The sequence below is a fragment of the Candoia aspera genome, chromosome 10 (assembly GCF_035149785.1).
Source record: "Candoia aspera isolate rCanAsp1 chromosome 10, rCanAsp1.hap2, whole genome shotgun sequence".
Lineage (NCBI taxonomy): Eukaryota > Metazoa > Chordata > Lepidosauria > Squamata > Boidae > Candoia > Candoia aspera.
Genome location: NC_086162.1, coordinates 9,744,658 through 9,768,192, shown reverse-complemented (window position 1 = coordinate 9,768,192; position 23,535 = coordinate 9,744,658). Strand labels below are relative to the sequence as shown.

At 41.1% G+C, this 23,535-nt stretch overlaps 1 protein-coding gene across 5 annotated transcripts; it reads right to left on the bottom strand.

Moving 5' to 3' along the window:
- Positions 1-2,901: 2,901 nt before the first annotated feature.
- SRRM1 (serine and arginine repetitive matrix 1) lies at positions 2,902-23,470 on the bottom strand. Of its 5 annotated transcripts, none has more exons than XM_063312552.1 (17): positions 23,367-23,470; positions 20,614-20,703; positions 19,368-19,490; positions 17,010-17,180; positions 15,492-15,604; positions 14,683-14,883; positions 13,937-14,137; positions 13,406-13,525; positions 11,728-11,999; positions 11,010-11,090; positions 10,541-10,627; positions 9,047-9,191; positions 6,641-6,745; positions 5,706-6,164; positions 5,021-5,216; positions 4,435-4,617; positions 2,902-3,931 (listed from the first exon to the last, which is right to left on the bottom strand). In XM_063312552.1, exons 1-17 carry the CDS (start codon positions 23,385-23,387, stop codon positions 3,827-3,829), a joined length of 2,673 nt encoding a protein of 890 aa, XP_063168622.1. In that variant the 5' UTR covers positions 23,388-23,470; the 3' UTR covers positions 2,902-3,826. The 5 variants fall into 5 exon arrangements, with proteins under 5 accessions (XP_063168622.1, XP_063168623.1, XP_063168624.1 ...); XM_063312553.1 differs by having other exon boundaries at positions 6,641-6,742; positions 23,367-23,406; XM_063312554.1 differs by having other exon boundaries at positions 13,406-13,510; positions 23,367-23,405.
- Between the last annotated feature and the right edge of the window lie 65 nt (positions 23,471-23,535).

Sequence of the window (23,535 nt, the reverse complement as noted above, 5' to 3'; positions counted from 1 at the left end):
TACTTCTTCAGCACTGTCGTAACTTTGAAAGTTTGCTAAATGAGTTGTCAGTAAGCAAGGACTACCTGTACTATACTTTGCCTGCCAATCAGTATGGATTTATACAGGATGGGTTTTTTTCCCCATTGGTAGAAGTTCCTGGGGTAGGATAGGAAAGACTTTGCTGTGGCTTAAGCTTACTTACCTCCAAGATTGTCCACAATATATGTGCAATGTTCATGAAAAATGGGCAGAGCTTCGATTGTAACATTCTGGCTGCCATCTTGACATTTTTTTACCATATCCTGTGGACACCCGTGCTTATTGCTCTTGCTCTTAAACGTGCAAATTTTACATTTGTGCTCCTTGGAATATTACACCATGGTTGTCCTACTTCAGCTTAACCATTTTCCCTTTTCACTTATCGTCGTGTACATTCCTCCATTATGATTACGCTCTCAAGTTTATTTGGACTAGATTAGAGTCATATATTGGTCTACAAACCAAACATCTGACACACCTATTATTTTGGCAGGTCAGTTTAGTGCAAGAACAGCCACTGACGTTAAGTTTATATTACACTGTCCACCTGACACTGAAATAGCTTCAACACTTCTCCTTCAGCACTCTTGAGGATATGGTGGGAAATTGTGGATTGCGTTTGCCCCGTATCTTCCATGAATTGAACTTAAATCCGTTGAAGGGCTGTATGCCTGTCAATTTTCCAGCAGAATTTTCTCACTGAGCTGGCTCCAAACCCTCTCAAATAGGTAATACAGCAATTTTGCAAATGAAGTTCCTTTTTGTTTTAAATAGACAGCCTGACAATTATTGTCCAGGAATTCTATTCAGCTGCCTGATTCATTTTCTCATCTGAGACCCATTATCCAAGGGAAAGATTAACTTTGCCTTATTGGTATCACATGGTCACTGCGACAGGGAGAAATGATTACTAAAGTATTTATTTATAAACTTTATTTACAAATTACAAAAAAAATTGACAAAACACCTAAATACACTAAAACCTCCACATAATTAATGAAACAACCTTTAAACTTAAAAGAAAAAAAAATGAAAGGAAGAAAGAAAGAAAGAGAAAGAAAAAGTCTATCTTACATTTTATACTTATCACCACTTGTCACTGGTTTACTGTTACTTGCAAAGCAAGCAAAAATTCTCAGGAAACCCTTCTCTCTGAGGTATGAGTAGGCCAAGAGTGCACTGACATGTGTCTTGGGCAGGAAAAGACAATTAGATCAGTCTCACCTGCCCAGTGATGTATTTCTAAGTAGCCAACTCCCCTTTAGACCAGTATATTTAAATTATACCATAGTTTCCAAATTGAGAAGGGCTCTAACATTAATTTGATTCAATGTCTTGCCATCAGCAGTTTTACAAGACAGATGTAATACCATATGCTGCCCAATTATGCCCATGTGGCATAGGTGCTGTAGAATCCACTGCCCTTGTTTTCTTACTGCACATTTTAGAGATCTTAAAGCCCATTTCATTTATCCTTCTACAGTAAAATACTCAGGGCATACTGATCTCTTTTGTATGCAATTTCTTTTATCTGACCACTCCAACTCCATCTCACTGGATGTCACTGTTTTGCTCCAAAATTAGACATCTCCAGGTTGTCATAGGTTGCTGACTGAAATAAAACTGACGGACATGCAATTCATTAAATATAAATGTATTAATTAAATTTGTATGTCACCTGGCTCCCAGCAACTCTGGATAGTGGATCCTATTTGTGTACATACTGCCAAAATGTTTTATGCTTTTTCATTGATCATATGCAATAATTTTGAGTTTTAGTGCTGCCAGTATTATTTTGTTTAGATTTCATTTATTTACTTTTAGGGTTATAATTTGAATTTTGAAAGCATGTACCCCCTTTGCCTTGTGGGTTGGGGGTACCCTTCCAAGTTAAAGATGTTTCTCTTGTCACCTCGCCCTGGGTCTTTCCTGAAAGCTAACCAACCCAACATAAAAGTTGCATTTTAATGGACCTGGGGAAGATGGCTTATTTAGCACTCCAAATCAGCAACACTGGCTTCTTTCCCTGAACAAGCCATTCATCAGAGCAAACCAGGGCTTCTGTTTATGGTTTGTGAAAGAAGCCCAAGTTGCTTAGCCACTTTCACTTAAAAAGGACAAATGGAAATGATCCAGCAGCATGCTGATAATGAAGTCCGAAAACTGAAGGATTCTGGCCTGACGTAACCAAACCCAGCCATCTTTGGGCAAAACCATGTAACTGGAAGATGTGAGGAAGGACTGACAGATGATTGTAGAGAATATATACAAATGAGGTAAGAAAGCCATATTGGAACCATTTTCTTCTTTCATTAAAAGGAGTCATCTCATACATCCACTGCCTTTTTATATTTATGCAAAAATCAGGCTTAACGTGAGGAGAATGAGGGTCAGGAAGACAGGAGATTCAGAACTTTCTCCAATAGCTCTTTTTTGCCTTTGAAATTTAGAGGTAAGTCAGTTTCTTCTGTGCTGTGTACAAGAACCCGTACGTAGATGCCCTTGTTGGTGTTGGAAGTTCCCCACGTGCAACTGTGTCCCTGTTCTTTACAGCAGGATAGAAAGGGAGGGTTAGTTTTATAAATGGGAAAAAGTATGCGTGGGAAGTGCCATCTCTTGGAAATGCATGGTCCTACAGAAGCTCTCAGTGTGCAGAGCATACAAAGAGCTCTAGATGAGGGGCACCACCTTCAAAAGCTCCTCTAGGAAGAGAAAGAGATCTCACAATCAGCTTAGCTTCTGACTTTCCTTTAAGTCCCCTTCAGGCAAATTATTTTATTTCAACTACCAGGATTGGATCCCTGAAAAGCTCTACAATATTAGTGTTATTTTCTTGAAAGTGGGAAGGGGGGGGAAGAGATACAAAAATTGCTGAGATCCTTTAAATTTAGAAATTTATTTTGTTTAATACACAAGCTTTATAATAGCTTTAGTTTAAAAAAACAGAAACAAAACAAAACCCCCAATGTGAACATGACAATATCCAAAGTTCAGGTCCTTCAGGTTTTCAGAAACCACAACTCTGAAAGTTACATACTATTCCAAAGGACTTCAACAAGACAAAAGAAAACTATGAATGGGGCAACAACATTCCACAAAACAAAAATTTATGCCAAATTTGGCTGAGACTGCTGATCACAGGAACTGTATTTTTTAAAAAGGGAAGGTAAAAGGGATAGGAGAGGGGAAAATAAAGGTAGAAATTAAAAATCCAGTGTTCCAAATAAGTCTATCATACTATAATGAACCCACTGCCTTCTGCCAATCAAGTTTATAAAGGAGGCACCATCCACAAACATTATGCCAATTTTAAACATAGATTTCATGGGAAACACTGAGAAACCTGGGTGTTTGGCAAATGTTCCTACATAATTCTCTGACAACAGTGGCTTCCCCATGCCTACAAACCACAAACGATCTGGAGCAAGAATTTACAATAGAAACATCGTAAGCATTTGTACTATGACATTTTAGAGGAACTGTGGCGTTTGCCAGGCCTGTTTTAAAACCATTGAACAGGAACAGGGGTGGGGTGGAGGGAAGAAATCCTGGCTGCGCAAGAAAATTCTAGTGGAATCATGTCAACTGTCGAGGGAGGTCACTAGTACACCATGAATGTTTTTCTGTAATGAAGATCCATGCCCCCCCTTCTTTTGTTGTTTCTTAATAAACATGGTGAACTTTAACCTAGCAATTATTACAACCAATGTTAAAGTCTAAAGCTCAAACACATTTTAGCAATTTGAAATTGAAATCTGAGTATAAACCAAATAAAATTTGCATGAAATCAAAACGCTGCTTCGTCCTAAGACGGAGGAGATGCCTGCGCCTTCCTCATTGACCTCAGAGCCTTCTCACGCAGGTGCTTTTCCAAGTCATCCAGGTTATCTTCTGCCTCACTCTCGGTCTCCTTAACGCAATGGAAAGTCAGCAATTACTTCTATAGTCACAAATACGAACCTGGGTTAGATGTGGCCACAGAGCAGCAGCTCACGTGAAACAGGCAGCCTAAAGAGCTGGGAGTTTTGCTACAAATTTCAGCATCAGGCACCCTAGAGCAGGGTTCCTCAACCTTGGCAGCTCTAAGCTGTGCGGACTTCGACTCCCAGAGTTCCCCAGCCAGCACAGCTGAGGAACAGAACCCTAGAGCAGAATCTGGCAGGACATAATCTCATTTGCACATTGGTTTTAAGGTCAAACCACCCAACAATTCCCAAATTACACACCCTGGGACTACACACAAACCATGTTCTAAGAAAAAACATTCTTAAACTCTAAGAAAGCACTACTAGCGCAAAAGATCTTTAATACGATTCCCGAATCCTTAAAACATCTAGCCATATCAATATTCAATCTTGAAGAAGCATGAAGAAAAGCATATAAATTTATTCGAATGGATGCAAAAATATTCACCTTTTTGGGTTCTATGTTTTTTCCTTGATCTTCCTCTGCAGTCGCTGTGAAAACAGCCATTGCCGCAGCGACAGCAGCCTTTTCTTTCTTATGCTTTTTGTGCTTCTTATGCTTCTTATCCTTCTTATGCTTCTTATCCTTCTTCTTCTTCTTCTTCTTACCACCTCCTTCCTGGTCAGAATTCTGTGAGATCAAGCAGCCCCTTAAAACAACGAACCGTAACACTGACACCCCCGCCCCAGACTCTGCAAGGAGCAATTTGAGCTCTTGACAGGCATCTTGTTTACGAAAGCATTCATTCCTTTCACCTTGAAAACAACGGTTTGGCCATCAGATGCACGTAAGAGATCCAGCTACCTTATGCCCACCAGCATCCACAGGAATTTGGTCTGTCACACCCGTGGATATATCTGTGCATTTAACTAGTCATGCAGCACTCGGAACAGGTTCACACATTCCATCATCGGAACCGAACCAACCCGCCTTATGGCCTCAGCGTGACATGTAATCCCAGCCATCGTTCCAACCAACTGAAAGGACGGTCAATCAAACGAAGCCTCACACACGTACGAGGGGAGACACTCACTCGCACTGGTGATGGGCTTGGCGTCGGACTCTTGGCCTTCTTTGCAGGGGCTGCTGGTGACCAGTGAGCAGAAGGCGAGGCGGACCGGGCAGGAGACGGAGGTGCCGGATGTTTCTTGGGCAGCGGCTCAGGGGACGCTGAAGCTGACCTAGACGATGACCCCCTTCTCACAGAATGGGGGCTCGGTGGGGAAGCCCTTAGAAAGCAGAGGCAGAATGTATTATACTTTCTGGAAAAGGCAGCTGCCCCAGAAGAGGCAAAATCACTGTTGAAGAATCAAATCAGCTGTGAACTTTATATGGTTTACTCATTCCCAAGTGAAGGAAAAAAAGCTGTTTTTACTCCTGGTGCCTAAGATGCTGGAATGCCACACCCCCCGACTGGAGAAGCTCTGGCAACAAAGTAAGTGGGTCTTGGAAAGGGCCGCCTCCTTTCTCCTTAAATTCTAATCAAGGCTTCCCAATCTGGCAACTTCCAGCCATTTTAAGATGTTATCCTATAATCCCAGAGCAATTACAGCTGTAGCCCAACAATCTGGAACAGTGTTTTTCAAACTTGGCCATTTTAAGAAGGGTGGACTTCAACTCACAGCATTCCCCAGCCGCGCATCTTACAGCGGTCAAGCTTGAAAAACACGGCTCTAGCACATGTCCGGCTGCCCGTCAGTTCCGTGTGCATCACTTACTTCTTGGGCTTCTTGGGCTCCGGAGTCCTCGAGACTCTCCTGATGGGTCTGGAGCTTGGAGATGGCGACTGCTTGCGCTGAGGTGACGAAGAAGGGCCCCTGAGCAACAGCGGGGGGCTCGCAGAGGTCCGGGACAGCCTGGGCTGGGGGGACGGCGAATGCCGCTTGTTCTGCAGCGGGGAGCGGGTCTCACGGCTGGGCCTGCTGGGGGGGGAGCTTCTCCTGTGCTTGGAAGACGCGGATGGCGAACGTCTCTTCACAGGGGCGGGGCTTCTCTGTTTGGGTGGTGGCGAGTGGGAGACTCGGAGCTTGGGCTGCGGGGAAGGAGAAGCCCTTCTTTTGGGAGGGGGCGACGCCGTCCGCCTCTTTGGAGGAGGGGAGGGGGAGTACCTCCTCTGTATGGGGGGAGAGTATCTTCTGGGCGTGGGAGAATGCCGGCGAGGGGGTGGCGAAGGAGACCTAAGGAGTAAGCGCAGGGAGGCACGTGAACACACTGAACCAGCCACCAAGTTACAGAAGGTAGCTAGGCGAATTACAAGAGGAACAAAAATGCAGTAAAACAAAGGGGTGGGTACGTTTTTACTTAATGACAATTGCACTTAAGTATCGCAGCACAAACGTATCAAGAGCTGCCTGTTAAAACTAGTTCACTAAAGTAATTTCTAAACGTTCCAACATATTTTTATCTTGCATCGTAAAACTCAAGGCCTTTTTTGGGCTCTTAGTCATTTTGTATGCATTTTTAAGCACCTCTGTAAATCATTGTGAAGGCATTGATTATTAGCAGTATTATAAAATGCTTCGCACTCAATGAATAGTTTTAAATACACCCCTTCACAAAAAGAAAATGCTACAATGACTGTTACGGAACTGGACATGCTGATTCCCAAGTTAGAGCACTGGCATCTTCTACACACACGCAACAGCAGCATTACCTTCGTCGTGGGGGTGTCGGTGACCTGCGACGCCTTGGAGGGGGGGCGGGAGAAGGGGACCGCCGTCTTCTGGCCGGTGGTGGCGAGGGACTTCGCCTCCTCCTGCTACAAGGGAAGAGGAAAATAAGCTTAAAAGGACAACGGTGCGCTCGAGAGGCTACTGTTACCATCGAGCCGTGCTTTAGGACTACAAGTCCCACAAGCCCCAGCCCACAAGAGTCAGTGGTCAGGAGGCAGAGCTGTAATCAAAGACCTCTGGAAGCCAGCAGGTTGCCTGGCTTCTATGGTGGGAAAGCTTTGCCCTTGCTGGCAAAGCAGGACTGCCTTATGAACGATTGGCAGAGTGGGCAACCTGGTGGGTAAATTAAACTCGAGGGACCTATTTTTGGCAGTTAGTGGTATGGAGCTGCTTCTACTGCCACAAGGGCCTTTCTTCCAAAATGGACAACCTACAATTGATTGGGGTTTGTGTGTGTGAGGGGAGACGACATAATTCATTCTGTGCTATCCATAATCACTGAAGATGTACTGAATAAAAGCAGTACAGGTAGTCCTCATGGAACGGCCACTTGGAAGTTACAACAGCACTGAACGAGGGGGACTTACGGCAGGTCCTTGTAGTTGTGACCACTGCAGCGGTCACGTGACTGTGATTCAGGTGCTCGGCAACAAGCTTGCAATTACGATGTCACAGCATCCCATGGCCATGTGATCGCCATGCGCAACCTTCACTGCTGGCTTCTGACAAGCAAAGTCAATGGGGAAACTGGCAGGAGATTGCAAATGGCGATCACATGACCATGGGACACTGTGACCATGTAGGATTCACCTAACGATGGCAACTGCAACTGCCACAACTGCCATTGTAAGTCAGTGTGGTCACGTGATGTTGTACTTTACAACCGTGTTGCTTGCGGTGGTTATCGGTCCCAATTACCATCATTAAGTGAGGACTACTTGTATGGACAACTGGCCCACTCACACTGGTGAGGGCCATCAGAATTCTACCAGAACTCACACCAAAGCAACAGTTCTCCACTGTGAACATCTCATTCCTGGCACAGATCCCACACCTGCTAAGACGTGAAAGAGCCTTCGAGACACCGAGCAACAAGGAAAATGTCTGGGTAACAGATGCAACTATAAAGCTTTTAACCAGATCTACCCACTGTTATTTATCTTACTTCTATTTCAGTATGTATCACTTCCCATTAAACTAGCTTGATCTTTCGCCTTTAGAGAGAAGAGAGATGTGACCAAGGACCCATTTATAGTCATTGATCTGTGCCAGTTCAGGTTTTGCTTTTTCAACTTTGTGCCATGTTTCCACACACTAGTATCCTTTGATCCCTGCTATGGTTCATTGTGGCATCTTTAAAATCTGAAATGCCATTTTTTTTGTTCTTTTGGTGAATAAAAAAAAAGTTATGTAGCAATTTAACAGAATTATGATTTTAAACTTCTGCCCAGTGACCAAATAAATAAATTACAGAAACAATGAAGGCTGGGAGTTTAAGGAATATATTTTAATCACTTCTGCAATTTAGTAAATATTAAATAGATCTATTAAAGGGTTTCCTGCTTCTTCGGTTATTCTACTTTCACTACTGTATTCTAGCTTTGTTTTCTCCCCCGCAGCTATAGTTACATTAGGGAAAGGTGAAGCAGATAGGAAACATCCACCTTTTCCTCCAGCATTTATGGTCTTTACTTATTTTACTGTATTTTCTCGAAGTGGGAAACATGTGGTTGCGGTTAAATCAGAAGTAAATGCTCCATTCTCAAAACCCATTAAAATTTAACTCTAATTAACAGAAGGACCTGCTAACCAACCTTTTAACAATTGGTGACTGCCACCTCTTTCCCATCTGCATCCTGACAGCAGTGGAGGGAGGAAAAGAATTGAGAGGTCAAGCATCCCACAGATTTGTTTGCAAGGGTGAACTATCAGGCAAAAACTGATCAAGTTACAATAGTCATTATGCAGCCAGTGCGTAATGGCCCATATCTGTATGGAAAAAAAACCTCTTACTCATCAGGCAAATAGCGAATCCCCTTTATGTTGCTGTCAAAACCGTATCATAATGGATGAAACTGAGGAGAATGGAACAGAACCACAAAAACTTCATGGCTAAAATGAAAACAACAAATGGACACTGTGGCTAGGTTCATACTGTATGAACTTAGCCATCATGGTTTATAAACCATGGTTTTATGGCTTAACATGTGTTTTAATAAACTAGCCGTGGGCAGAGAAACCATAGGTTACTAGTGATGTGTGATTTCAGCCAGCTGCTTTCAGAATGGGACAGGAACTGAATTAAGTTGACTGCTATCAATTCAGAAATTCCACTAGCTTTTATTAGATGGTCAAGAAACCAGCCTGGAGACACAAAAGGAAGTTACCGAGGAGAAGATTCTTTCTGCCACTTTCGTGGAGATGGAGATGGGCTGCGGGAATGTGAGTGCCGCCGTCGTCTACCCACTTCACCATTCTTCACGTTTGATTTTTTCGGCCGTTCCTCTTCAGAAGATGATGATGAACCAGAATCTGAACCACAATAAACAGCTGTTATTAAAATGTGATATAATTTTGGGGTATAGCAATATTTAACCTATTCTGTACTACAGACTAGAAACAAAAGGAAGCACACTTTTTCAATTATTTATTCAGATGCCCCACAGGATCCAAATCAAGCAGGTCAATTCATATAGAAATTTAGTGAAGTATTGAAAAATACATGTTGCTTTGATATACCAATTTAAAAGCACAGCGGAATGCTTTTGCCCATTTAAAGCTTAATCTCAGCCTATGCCACAATTGTTTATTAGGCTTAGTGTTGTGAAATCCCCTCCAACAACATTTTCAGAATTGTCAAACTAAAGTTCCTTGTTATACAGGTAGTCCTCGCTTAACAACAATTTGTTTAGTGACAGTTCGGACTTACGACAGTGCTGAAAAGACCAACTTGTGACTGGTCCTCACACCTACGACCATCACCACATTCCCCCATGGTCAAATGATCACGATTTAGGCATTTGGCAACCAGCTCGCATGTATGACCATCGTAGTGTGCCATGGTCACATGATTGCCATTTTCTACCTTCCCAGCCAGCTTCTGGCAAGCAAAATCAGTGGGGAACTGCATAATTTGCTTAACAACCACATGGTTTGCTTAACACCTGCAGTGATTCACTTAACCACCACCACAAAAGGGTTGTAAAATCAGGTCAGATTTGCTTAATGATTGCTTTGCTTAGCAACAAAAATTCCAGTCCCAATTGTGATTGTTAAGCAAGGACTACCTGTACAGATGTTCAGTGATAGTGAGAGAGGAGAGGATGTGTATCCAGAACTGGGAAGGGAAGACCACAACTATGTTTACTTCTAATTTTCCCTTTGTATTTTTACTCAACAGCTTTCACAGCCATTGCTTCTTCGAAGAATCAAGACACTCAGCACTGACATGCAACAGAAGGAGCAGGAACACAACTTCCTCTTAGGCAGGAAACAGCCAAGACAGGCCTCAAATAAGAACTTTTACTCTCCACTGCCTAAGAACATAAAGCCTTGTATTTTTATGAAGTGCCTTAATGCACTCCTCATATGCATTTGGGATTCTCGTGCAATGAAGCAAGCTTTATTACTACATTTCCCTCCATTCTTTCTTTTCTCTGCACCTCCGTCCCTCCTCTCTAAAAGCAACTTTGCTCACATCTAAGACTTAAAGTGAAATCATTGCATCAGGACACAAACATCCCCAAGTCTTTGTCAAAGTACAGGTTTTTCAATGGAAAAAAGTGTTGTTTTAAATCATAATTAGGATACATGAGAAGAAACCCCAACAAATAACAACCTTATTTCAAGTACACACATGTAAGAAGCATAAAATACCATACCCGATGAAGACTGCTGGTTCTGCCTTCTGTACTGTCGTCTTTGTTGCACGGAGTCTGCAGCTGCCATTTTACCACCTTTGTCTTCTTCTAAGTATCAGGCAAAAAAGAATGATATTTAGAGTTTTTTATATTAGTATATACTATATACCATATATATATAATTATTTTTATATTGTATTATATTATATTATTATACACAGTACTTGGAGGCACAATATGTTCTGAATGTGCTCCTCCTTTGCACACATTTTACAAAATAAGTTTTGGTTCCTTTAGGTTTCCTGGCTGTGCAAATCAAACAACAACTGAGATCTGATGGCAACTTTTACTGCTGTTGAACCGTTCTTATTCTAGATGGATTTTAATTCAACTGTGCCTACAGTGGCTATGAGGATGTAATTGATCAGATTCTCATAGCTCTTTTCATTCTCACAAACACTGGAAAATAAAGGATGATTCCAAAACCCACCCGATTCTGACAATTCTACTTTTCTTGTTTTTGGTGCAGGCGAAGGAGATTCCCTCTTTTCAGTACTTTTATGTTTAGGTGCTGAGAAGAAAAAAGTAAACAAAATGGTTAACTCATTTATATTGTACTCATAGTATATAGAAGAATTCACAATTCTTACGCAAGTCATCTTAAAAATAACGAGGTGCTCTCACCTAGAACATCTCAATATTTAAAGGAAGGTCTACATGTTTCATCAACTTCAGAAAAAATGTGAGATAGCTCAGCTGGCATTTATTAACATTCATATAGTAAAGGAATTTCTATGGTGCTTCACAGTATAAAATTCTCAGAAGTGGTTTATAACTATAATTTCACAATAACCCCTCCCCCAAGATAATAATAGTAATCCTTCAAATCAGAAAGGGGCTGGAAAGTTCCACCTAAAAGGACAGCATTTAAAAATCAACCGAAGCGCCTCTTTTAGTATTTTGCACAGAAGACTCGGTTGATTGTGGTGACACACAAATCAAGTAACTTAAATCACTGAACAATGCAGAAGAGGACTTATTCCCTGGTCAAGTCCCCACAGCAGGCTGCAGCACAGAAAGCAGATCTTGCTACAAAGAGTGCAGGTATTTTTTTAAAGCAGCTAGCAGAGTACTTTAATACGGAAGCTTTTGAAGCTAAAAATATTGTTGGGATGGCTTGGGATATTTCCAAATATACTTCGGTTTACCTGAAGCCCTATTGGGAGAAACGGAGCTTCGCGCTTTTCTTGTACGATTAGACTGCTGTGGCGTGGGAGATCTGCGTGGTTTGGGGGGAGGGCTGAGAGGCGGGGAGGGTCGGTGCCTTCGCCTTGGGGGGCTCGTGGAAGGAGAAAGCCTGCGTGTTTTCCGAGGAGGGCTAGAGACCACTCTCTTAGGTGGCTTCTTTGGGGGAGATCGAGAACGTGATGACGATGAGGATGAACTACTTCCTGATAATGATGCTGACGATCTCCTCCTCCTGCAAGATTAAAGTAGGTATAAAATGTGCTCTAAGCGTAATCTTAAGGTTGCACTACCTTGCAGTTTCACAATCACTTTACTAATCCCTAATATGATCCTTCTAATAACAGCATGTTCGTTTTCTACATTATGCAGAATTATTGGTTGCATCACCTTATAGGTTAAATTTACTATTTAGCAATGGTAAAAATTTCTGGATAGTCTGGACTTTTAACTGGACTTACACAATGATTTTATCCTTGCTTGAAATCGCTCAAAACAAGGGAACTGAAAAATAAGTTGATTTTTTCCAAACATAAAAAAACCCAAACACATCAATACAGAGTCAGCCACTAAGCTGAATTTATCAGACTGCACTTAAAGGAGGGCCTCTAGAATTCTGTGGCACAATTTGTGGTCAGTTCTATGGCTCTCATCTACTTGCTGACTCTACTTCTAGCTGCAGAATTCCCAAGAACCTGGGGAAAAAAACCCTACCTTGAGTAATACTCATTAGAAGCAGCATCATACTGTGAAACTATACTTCTTACAATTCCGCCAAGCAAATTCAACTGCCTGTTTGTCTCTCAGCATACACTGGTTTTACAAATCTCAGTATCAACGGCAGCAGAAAATGGGCCTGTGTAAGTTAGAGCAGTGGTTCTGAACAACATTGCAGAGAATCTTGGTGTTCCTCAAAAGTCCTCCTGCCCAATGTATAGTCACAAATATATCTCCAACTAAGAGACCGTGCACAGGAATTCCATGAAAGCAGCATGGTGAATTAGTTAGGAGGGGAAGCTATTACCTGAAAAAGCTTGGAGTATTTTGAGGTTAGCTGAAAAGTAGGGGTCAATCTTATCAAGGATATAAAAGATCCAACCAGGAAACACCTGTTGTTGTTTTCACAGAAGCTCATCTGCAACCCTCTACCCTCTTTCAGCTAAACTAGTTTAGGAGTCAGTCTATCTTATAAAAAGCCTAGAGACAGTATATTCTGAACCTACTACTGTTAAAAAATGCAAGTAAGGAAGAAAAACAAGGTTTTAATTTGTGAGATGATAATTTTCCACTATAGGTAGTTACTTCATGGCCTTATTTCCCTGACAGATTCGTGTTGCAAAGCAGACCTATTCCTATCAGGATTTTAAGCATGATTAGATTCATGAACATTTTCAAGCCAAATTGAAACATTTTTTCCTACTATCTTCTCCCTGACATCTAAAGAGCTATGAGTATAGTAGAAGCAATGAAAATTTAGGATAGCTTCCTCCAACCTGGTGTGTACCTGAACTACTCCTCCTGGAACTGGAGCTAAGATCTAACAAAGATTCAGAGGGCTCCAGGATGGGACAGCTCCAAAGGACTTTTAAATTTAGCCTTTCGATGTTAGTGATTGTTGCCTCCAAACTCTGGAATTCTTACCGTCTCACAGGAGATCTGCTTCTTCTATGCCTCGGTGGAGGTGGAATACGTCTTGGTGGGGTTCTTCTCCGAGGAGACGGGCGCCTTCTTGGGCTAGGCCGCCTCCTTGGTGAGTAAGATCTTACAGAGCAAATGATAAAAATTCAGATACTGAACACATTACAGAACTGAAGGTTTACTAAGTTTCCAAGGGAAGGGAGAGCAATTAGCACCTGCCTACATGCCACAGCTACGAACTGGATACTCTAGAGGTTTTCTCTGCACTGCGCAAAAGGGGAACTGCTTTATGACAGTATGCACCAAGAAAGGCAAAGCTAGCGTATGAAGACAGAGATTACATAAGGACACATGAAAGAGGATTATTTAAGCACAAAGGATAAACACAAGCATTTTCATGGAAAACTAGTTTATAAGGCTTCATATATTTAATATTCTCAGTTATAATGATTAACAAGGTAAGACACACTTATTATGATTAACAAGGTTTAATACAAGGTTAGCTATTCTCAGAAAAAAACTGAACTGTCTAACCTGGATCGTGTTCTATGACGTCTTCTTGGTCTCGAATGAGATGGGGAACGTGATCGAGACTTTGACCTTGACCTGGATCGAGATGGAGATCTTGGACGAGCCTTCTCCTTTTCTTTTTCCCTTTCTTTTTTTGGAACTCTTTCTGGAGATGTTTCCTTAGTATCTGGCAGGGGCTCAATTTTAGGGATTTTCAAGATATCACTGTTGAAATAAAAAACAATTCAAGACCGGATTATAATTTAAGTGTAATTGAAAATCACACCCTTTGCCTTAGTCATATGGGTTTCTATTTCTATTCTTTCTTCTTTAAGGAAAGGAAGGTATTTTCTTTAGGACACTTAAACATCCTGTAGAAGTAAAACAGGTAACTGCTCCATCTTTAGAAACATTATTTCCATTTTTTTCTATTGTTGTCTGGCTATTTTCAACATATACTTAACAAGTTACAACAATGGAGTGAAACGATACTAACATCACACATTTCTTAAATAAATTCTGTTTTTTTAACATAGGTTAAGTTTAATCTATGTTAATCTTCAAACCAGGAATATCAACAGAAGGTTAATATAACACCCATTATGCCAGTATATTAGGACACAACACATTACAAAGCAGGGTATTTAGCTACTAGTATTTCAGAAGCTCCAAGGGTAAAAAGATTAAGTGCACATAGCAGCTAATTTCAGGTTTCAACATAATCAACAATACAAAATCAGGGAGGAAAAGGTAATAATCAGTGGCGATACCTGGTAGATGTGGCCTCCTGGATCAACGTTTCTTTCACTTTGACTGAAGATTCCGGTTCGGGAGTCTCCTCTTTCTTTTCTGGCGCAGGAGTAATGCTGCGACTTTTGGCCGTGTGGTGGGGTGACCGCGAATGGCTATGCTTCCTCTCTTTCCTAACAGGAGATGAGCGTCTTCTAGGGGAAGGAGATCTTGACTTGCGCCTAAACAAACGCATAGTTTGGGATGAATCTAAAAAATATGCCCAATCCAACATGCATTTCGATTAAGAATCTTTATCACACGGACACCCCCACCCTTCTATTTTGACTGCTGCCTGGAGCCCTAAAAATGCATTCAGTCACCTTCTGGAGGCATTTAGTTTGTAATTCTAAGAACTAAAAAGGTGATGGGGTGATAGCATGCAGGCAGGCCCTTTCCTTCCCATCTGCCTGCGCTGAACATTGTATCTGGGGAAGTCTGAAAGGACTTGGGCTGAAGGCACTCAAAGGCCATCACACAGCTGGAACCCTGCCTTATCAGAGTTCCAACGCACAGAGTTCCCAACAAACATTTGTACATTTGTGCTCGAGATGCGTAACCCTGCGAAGGAACTGGGTGGCCGGATGCAGTACATGCAGGCACACACACGTCCCTTTCATGTGTTCAGCTAAATACCGGCAGAAAGCAAAGCAAGACACACATACACTCAACCACAGCGTTTAGACAGCAAGTGTAAAGAGGGTACATTTGTCAAGAAACATTTCAGCACACAATCGCTCTACCAGCGGCGTCAAGACATGCTAAGAGTCAACAGGCAAATAAATACCACCTTCTAGGGCTCCGAGAGCGGTCCTGCTTTTCTCTGTTCTCTTTATCTTCTTTGTCTCGTTTATCCTTGTCTTCGTCTTGTTTCTTCATGGAAGCCAATTTTTCCTGCTCAATCTGAAACAACGCACACACACCAGCATCTTCTTAATTAAAAAGCACACTAAAAAAAGAAAATTGAATCCTGCGCTATGTACCTACATTACTGACAATGCCAGGCATTTATATACACCATTTTTAAAGACTGCAACTCGCTTAAATTGGACATGCTGGCTGAGGCTTTGGGGAGTTGTAATTCAGCGAGTTCCAGAGTGATTCAGAAAGTCTGGATTCCTTCCTCTTTTGTCATCCGTGCAATGACCCCGTGTCAGGAGATCTGTGATTTACTTGGGAAGCTAGAATGGTCAATCTTTTTATCACCAGGGCTCACACACCTTTATTGAAATTAATTTTTTTTACACTGCTATAATTCCAGCAGGAAATTCAATGTAATAAACACACTGAACTCCAGAGCACGTGAAAAAGGACGGGAAGTTCTGCATCTGCCCCCGGCAACCGCGTTTAAAAAACAAAATGCCATTGCCAGGAGCAATGTTGCAAGAAAGGGGCTCCAAAGCCATACATTTGCCTCCGAATATGCCTGCCACCTTCTCTGTAACTCACAAGCTACACACCAGGGTATGACAGACTGCATTCAAATCTGAAGTCTCAACATTTAATACATCAGGGTAGGCAGATGTTTCTATCACCGAATCAGGTTATTTATCATAGCATACGCCTTGAGCAGGTAAAGAGGTGCCTTTGATTTTCTCTGTCAGGAGTTTGGTGGGAATTGTAACTGAAACTGACTGGTAGAGATGACATCTTTGGATGGCAGACAACACAAAAGATAGAGCACAGAGTATTAACTAGAAATAACTAATGGCGATAGAGCATTTTGTTGTTTTCTTAACATCTTATTAGTGCCTCCAAAAGTTTAAAGACAGAAATAATAGAAGGAAATTTGTTCTGCCCCATAATTTTGCTTGGCAAGGTTTCAGTTTTTAATTCAAATTATTGTCATACAACTGACGGTTGTGTGATACTCTTGAGATAGTTAAGCACCTTGGCTTCAAAAACTCATGACTAAAAACTATACAAAACCAAATTCCATTCACAGCAGAAATGAGCACTGTTCAGCAGGGAATTTGACCTTCTTCTTGTAGAAGATTTTATGCATCAAATATAAATTAATTGTGCACATTTCTTCACAAGTTTTTGGTGGCTCACATCTTTAAGAAATCTTTTTGGCAGTCAGTGCTTAGTAACTGAAAAATTCCAAGAAGATACTGCAGTTCAATAATTAGTGTTTAAAGTTAATACTCTCTACCCACTTTATTCTCTTGTATTTTCACCAAAGTAACTATTACCAGTTTTCAGATCACATACTAGTTTCTCAAGTAATTCTCTAGGGCTATTCTATTAACCAGTCATTCTTTGACCTTGGATTCAAACCCATAACCCAGCCTTAACACAATCCCACCTGTCGCTGTTTTATTTCTTCTTTCTTCAGCTCCAGAAAAGCCGATGGAATACCAGCAATGTTTTCTTGTGCACTTAACAGCAGCGGCCATAGTTCTCCCATGAATTCTCTTGCGTTTTTCCCATTCAAAAATCCAGTCAAGTTGATTTGCATCATTTTGGAATCAGGATTCTGCAAAGAGATATGACAGGAAGATATACAGGTTATTTGAAAAGCCAAACCCAAACAAGTTATTTTTTATTTTGACTTAATCTTCTACCATGGACTAGGGCATATTATACTCATTTTATTAGATTTTTTTTTTAAAAAAAACAAAGCTTTGCTTAAAGGTTGTTCAGTAATACAATCCTAACAAATAACCAATATTCTCTTGTCTTACCATTACATTCAGAGTGGCCTGTTAATCCTTTGTGGATTTCCTAAGAATGTTTGATCTGTACAGCCGCTGAAACAGGGGGCCAAGAATTTGCCATAGCAGCATCATAACAGATGGTGTACGTTTCTTCTAATTAACTTTCTAAACATTTTCCCCCAGCATTCTTTGGTACTGCTGCTTGAAAAATCTTTTTAAGTTATCCGTAAAAAGGACAGAAGCTGTACACTTAACATTACAGAATCATCTTCTACAATATAACTGAAATCCTGCTAAGAAAACTGAAAAAGAATTTACGCATGCACTTTCTGACTTCCATCAGCAAACTAAACTAAGCCTCCACTAACTGGTTTATGGAATGAAAGCTGCCACCATTTTCTTAAGGACAATTATGTTATGGCCACAAAGGATTAAGAGGTCAAGTGTGGTTCACAGTACAGGTGGGCAATTTAATTCTAAAGTTGTTGGTCAAAGCAACAAGGTCCATGTAACAAGCACAGCTCAACAGCACAAAGCAAGTACAGATTCCAGGTGTCTTCTTTTTCTTCTTGGAACTTTGGGGGGGGTTGGAATCGCCAAGTCCCCTGTAGAGAAAGATGTTCCCTTGGCTTGCTTCCGACTCCCTACTGCAACTCAACCACCTTGAGTTTAATGTTATACCATTTATCTAAATTGCAAAAGACGAACAAGCAATAATGAGTACACAACCACAGAAAGGAAAAAAAGAAGTTTTTTTAAAAGTTCTAAAGTTCAAATCATGCTTTCTATGAAGGGGAATTAAAACTGCACACTTAGGTTTTATTATATTAATACATATTAGTAAGCTACTTCCTACCACAGTCTCATACTTCATCTGATTCCCCTGAACCTGCTTCCCCAACTGAACTTTTAAAAAAGTACATTAAGGATTCCAAATAGGTATACTTAAAAAAATAAAATAAAAACCTACATTCAAAATTACAGCATGACTTTTAAAAAAAAAACAACAGCAATACCTTTCTCAGTTGAAATTTCAACTGTTCAGTCAAATCATAAAGATGAATTCTTTGGAAGAAAGATTGAGCATAAAGAATATTAGAACAAGAACATTTTGCCAATGGTTCAGAGAAACACTACTATCTCTTGGAATGCAGTGGCAGACTGTGTAAAATAAAAGACTGTGTTTATCATGAACGCAAATTCATTTATGCAGTTCATGGTATATCTGGTTATTGATTAGCTGTATTCCAGTGGTGCAGTCCAGCTCCGCTGATATCAGACAGGGGCCTTCCCACTGATTTCAGTGAGAAACGGTTTGAACCTTTAAGCTTTCTTTCTAAATTAAACCGAAGTGTAGTTTTACAATTATATATTAAGCCCGCCATCCCAGCTGAACACATAGTTCTAAACAGAGTAGGTCTCCACTGAACGCCTCTTACCAATTTAGAACTGCACTTCATTCTTTATATTTAATGTGATTTAATTCAAAACAATTTCAAGAGCAGTGTAAAGCTTTGCCCAGTTTCTTTCTGTTGGATGCTTTGTCTGTCTTTGGTTCGGCCACTTTACACAACTCACCTCCAAACACACACTGCATCATCAAGGGAGTTGGTCAGAGCGACATTGGACACTCACTCTGCTGTGACCTAATAAGGTGATGGTGCTATACTTCAGACGCAAGGAATAACTTCCATTTTGGTTCAGGCCTTTTAAATCATAAATCACATCATCATTAGAAAATTGCTGTCAAAGTAGCTTAACACGTAACAGCAAAATCAACACATTAAGTCTGATTTTTCACCTGAGCAGTTTTGCATACTAGGCACCTTCACTAAAACTGTCAACCTTAACAAAAAGTTTTACAAAGTGAATTATTCACAATATGCATTGCAACAAAATCCCTCCTAATTTCAACTGGTTTTTTTGACAGAAAAATTTCAGTTTACACAGAATAAATATGCAATACATTTACATAGATGGAAAAACAGCCACGGCAAAATCATTACCTTCACTTCCAATTGATTGAATATAAATTCAATTACTACATCATCTTCAAATCCAAGGATTTCCGTTACTCTCTTTGTTATCCATGGCTTGATTACTTCCAGGTTTACTTTGCTCATGTCCACCTATAGAACAAGGGGGCAAAGAATTTTAAGACACAGTATCTTGCTTGAAATTGTAATTACTACTGTAAAACCTTTTCATCCTATAACATAGCAACAAGCAGAACAGGTCAGCCTGTGGCATCATTATGCTCTCCAGATATATTCACCATAATTCTCACTCATGTTGAGGAATATAGATGTCTAGCAGTTTGGGAAGATATGAGGAGGTGGTCATTAACGTAAGAACTATACATATATACACATATTGTGTATATAGTATGCGCACATCAATCAATTAAAGTGGTTTGTGACCCATTTTAGTAGCTTTCTTATTACTGGAAGTCATTTATTAAAGATAATTTATTGAAGCTGATTTTTTTTAATGTAATCTAACTATCTACAGTGATAATTAGAATTTTCCTAAACTGAAACAATTCTTCTAAAAGGTATCATCTGTAACAAACTGCAAATTCCTGTGTAGGGAATCTCCATAGTGCCCATGTAATACAATCCCCTGCCCCAGCAGGGCAAGCCGCGGTATATAAACTGAGAGCAAGGCCCACTCCCTCTTTGCAGTGAAGATGTTGCCTAGTCTGGCAGTGAAACGTCTGCAAGAAAACAAGGCTCAGAGAGCACCCAGGACTCCACAATCCCCTTCCTAATTTTTTAAATTAAAAACATTTTACTATTTTATCCTGAAGTGAGATGCTGTTATTCAGATGGTGGGATGTTATAACTCCATGCTCTGATGAAGTGTCCCCAGCCATTTTTTCTCTGATCATCACCAGTTCATATGAGAAATTTGGGGGGGGGGGGTATATGTGAATTAACCCTGGGAGTTCAAACTTCACTTTTGCTCTATTCTTAGCTTTTGATAGTTACCTGTCTCTGAGATACATCAATCTGCCTTCTGTTATAGGGAATCTGGATTAGAGTGGATTTGAAACAGAAAACTGTTCCAAAGGAAATGGAACTTGGGCCCTAATCTGTCTTCTACACAAAGTCATTCTGTTACAGCATAATGACTCCCAAAATTCCAAGTAAGTCTACTGATTTGAACAGCTGCAGCTGAAAGCTATCCTTACAAAATTAAATGTGTATTAAAAATAAAATAAATTCATTAAATATAACAATATGAACGCACTTTCTTTTCGAGGCATTCTGCAAATTTCAGTTGCTTTAGTAGCTTCTTCTGTTTGTTGCTGAAGCGGTTGTCCTGTTCTGCACTTGTACCCTATAAGAATAAAAAAAATTAATTACACCCATTGCTTTAAGCTAAAACCTTGTCCTCAACTCCATTTCACTAACTGATATTTCCCAAAACACTTTTGATAAATCTTTTGGCTTGTCAACTATAAGCTGTGTCTTAAGAAAAACAAAACATCATACAGCCTCCCAGAAATCTACCAATTCTGAAGTAACATAAGGTACCTGTAAAAAACAAATCAAATATGGCTTAATTTCTCCATAGCTTGTAGTGTCATTATCTTATTGAGTTTTTTGTATTTATATCAATACAATGAATTGATTGTTGACTTGTTGCCTTTTTTTTCGGTCTTTCAAGTCAGCTTTTGACTCCTGGAGACTACCTGGACTCGTCCCTGAAGATTTCTTGGCAAGATTTCAGAAGTGGTTGGCCATTGCCTCCTTCCCAGGGCTGAGAGTATATGACTGGGCCCAAGGTCACTCAGCTGGCTTTATGCCTCAAGCAGGACTAGAACTCATGATCTCTCTGTTTCCAGCCTGATGCTTTAATCACTACACCAAACTGGCTAAAATAGCATTTAGTAGTAAGATATTAAAATATGAGGATAAAAGCAATTCCTCTGAAGATTTACAACTTGTTATTAAAATGAGAGAATTGAAACAATAGCTTATTAAAAGTTAGAGGGTCAATGTTCTGTTAAACTGAGATGTTCTTTCAATAATCTGCAAACTAAAGAAAATAACATCTGCATATTTGAAAGCGGGGATACACACTGTAAAAACCAAATTTTTCCTTAGATAAAGCTTAGATGACTTAATGTAAGTAAACATTTGTTTTTCATAGGATGAGTTTCTTAGTTCAGATCTTAGACTTGTTTCTTCTATTTTTAGTTGTTGCTCTTCTTGCTTCAAAATTGATTTATTTAGCCACACTTTTTCAGGTTCATAAAGCATGTTTAATTGATGCTTTATCCTAAACTTTATTTTGGTTTTGAAATGTCAGCAGATAAGCAAAGGCTAAAGTATGCTTAATTGAAAAGGAAAGTGCCAATGTTGTTTGGGCAGAGTTGTACAGCAGGAAATGCTCAGTCCAGCGTGCAGGAATTCCAGCAATGCTAAGCACAGGCCAACTCTCCTGCCATTCCAGGCCAACCACTACTTACATAACATGAAATATACTGTTACATAATAACTCATTGTGGTCAAATCTGACCAGTGGTCTGCTTGGTATCCAGCCCCAGTACACATGCAAGCTAGGCTGCTGACCTTTCAGTATGCATGCCACAGATCAAGCACAAAGTATTGCTGCCTGTAAAAGGCAGACTGTAATCCCAACATTTGGGGATTATTTTTTGTCTCTAAGCCTATTGATCTAGAAAGTAAGCAGAGTGCACTTTAGTACTATGTCAGATTCACTGTCACAAGCTAGCAATACCCCAAGTTGATTATCGTTTATTCACAAGTTTTTCTCACGTGGGCAAGCCTCCTAACTTTATGCCCCCCAAAATAACCAAGTCAGGTGGGGTTAATTGAGTGCACGTGACTGGTGCAGTCTCCTCATGAACTAGATGTCATCAGTCCAAATTCAGCAATATTAACTGTTGTAGTCCAGTGCTTTTAATTTATTTAGTAAATGGTTTACACTAGATTTCTCCAAACACTCCAAAACTATTCTAACACATTTTGAGGACATCTAACTGGAGAAGGCTGATCAAGCCCAATGTTTTCACACTTTAGAGGATTTTCATTGAATGAATATACTGATCTTCCACCTCTCACTTTATGTATTTCAGGGCCGTAAAATTTGGGATCCTGAACAAAGTTACTGCTTCTCTTCCCCCATGAGATTACTAACTTTCTGCAGTACTTACTTATGAAAAAGAACTGGTCATATTCTAAGGTTTCACTGCAAACAAGCTGACCTTGAAAGACCCCTTCGAATTAGAAAATTATTCATTTGCAGATTCTGTCAAACTATTTTCCCCCGCCAGTCAAAGAAATCACAAAGGATTTCTCCCCCAAAACATCCATGAGGCTTCTGGAGTCAGCCAGGAGAGTTTTCTTATTACCACAAGCATACCTCTTGACTTATCGGGCCCGCTGAAACTCCCGCGCAACTCATACAATAATAGCATTAATCTTTGTGCAGTAATAATAAACCGCAGTGTCGGGCACAGAACTCGGGAACGAGTGTGCATGGCGGGGGTGAGAGGGACACTGAGGTAGACGAGCCTCTCTCAACCCGACGCCTTTCCTGGCCGGGAGCGATGGACGCCAGGTTGAGGAAGGCTGCTGCCGGCAGAGGAAAGCCCCGACAGGCCCCTCCGCTTCCTTCTCGCGAGGCCTCAAAATATAATTCGCGCCGAAAGAGGGAAGAAGCCGGAAGAAGAAGCACGGACGGACCAACGGGGCCAGCGCTAAGCGAGCGAGCGAGCGGGCGGGCAGCGCAGCCCTTTCTCCTCAGTCCTCCTCCTCGGTTTCTACCGCGCGCTGAAGAGAGTCGCCGCCTCCGCCGCCATTTTCTCTGCTCGGCGCCTGGCAGGATCGCGGGGGAGAGAGGAAAGCAGCGAAACAGCTGCGCCGACCACCCCGAGGAGGCTGAGGACTCGCTTCACACTGCTTGGAGAGCCTTCGGCTCTCCGCCTCCGCGGCGCACCCGGCCTAGCTGGCCCCTTCCTCCTCAACACTTACGCGGAAAAAGCCTGCGTCCATCTTGACTCCTCCTGCCTGGCCTTAGAGAGCGCGGCTGGCGTGCACCGGCGTGCACCGCGGCAAGGGAAGGCGCGCGCAGGCGCCCAAACGGCAGACGCTCCGGCCCTCCTCCCTCCTCTCAGCTTTACGGTGCCGCCCTCCTGCTTTC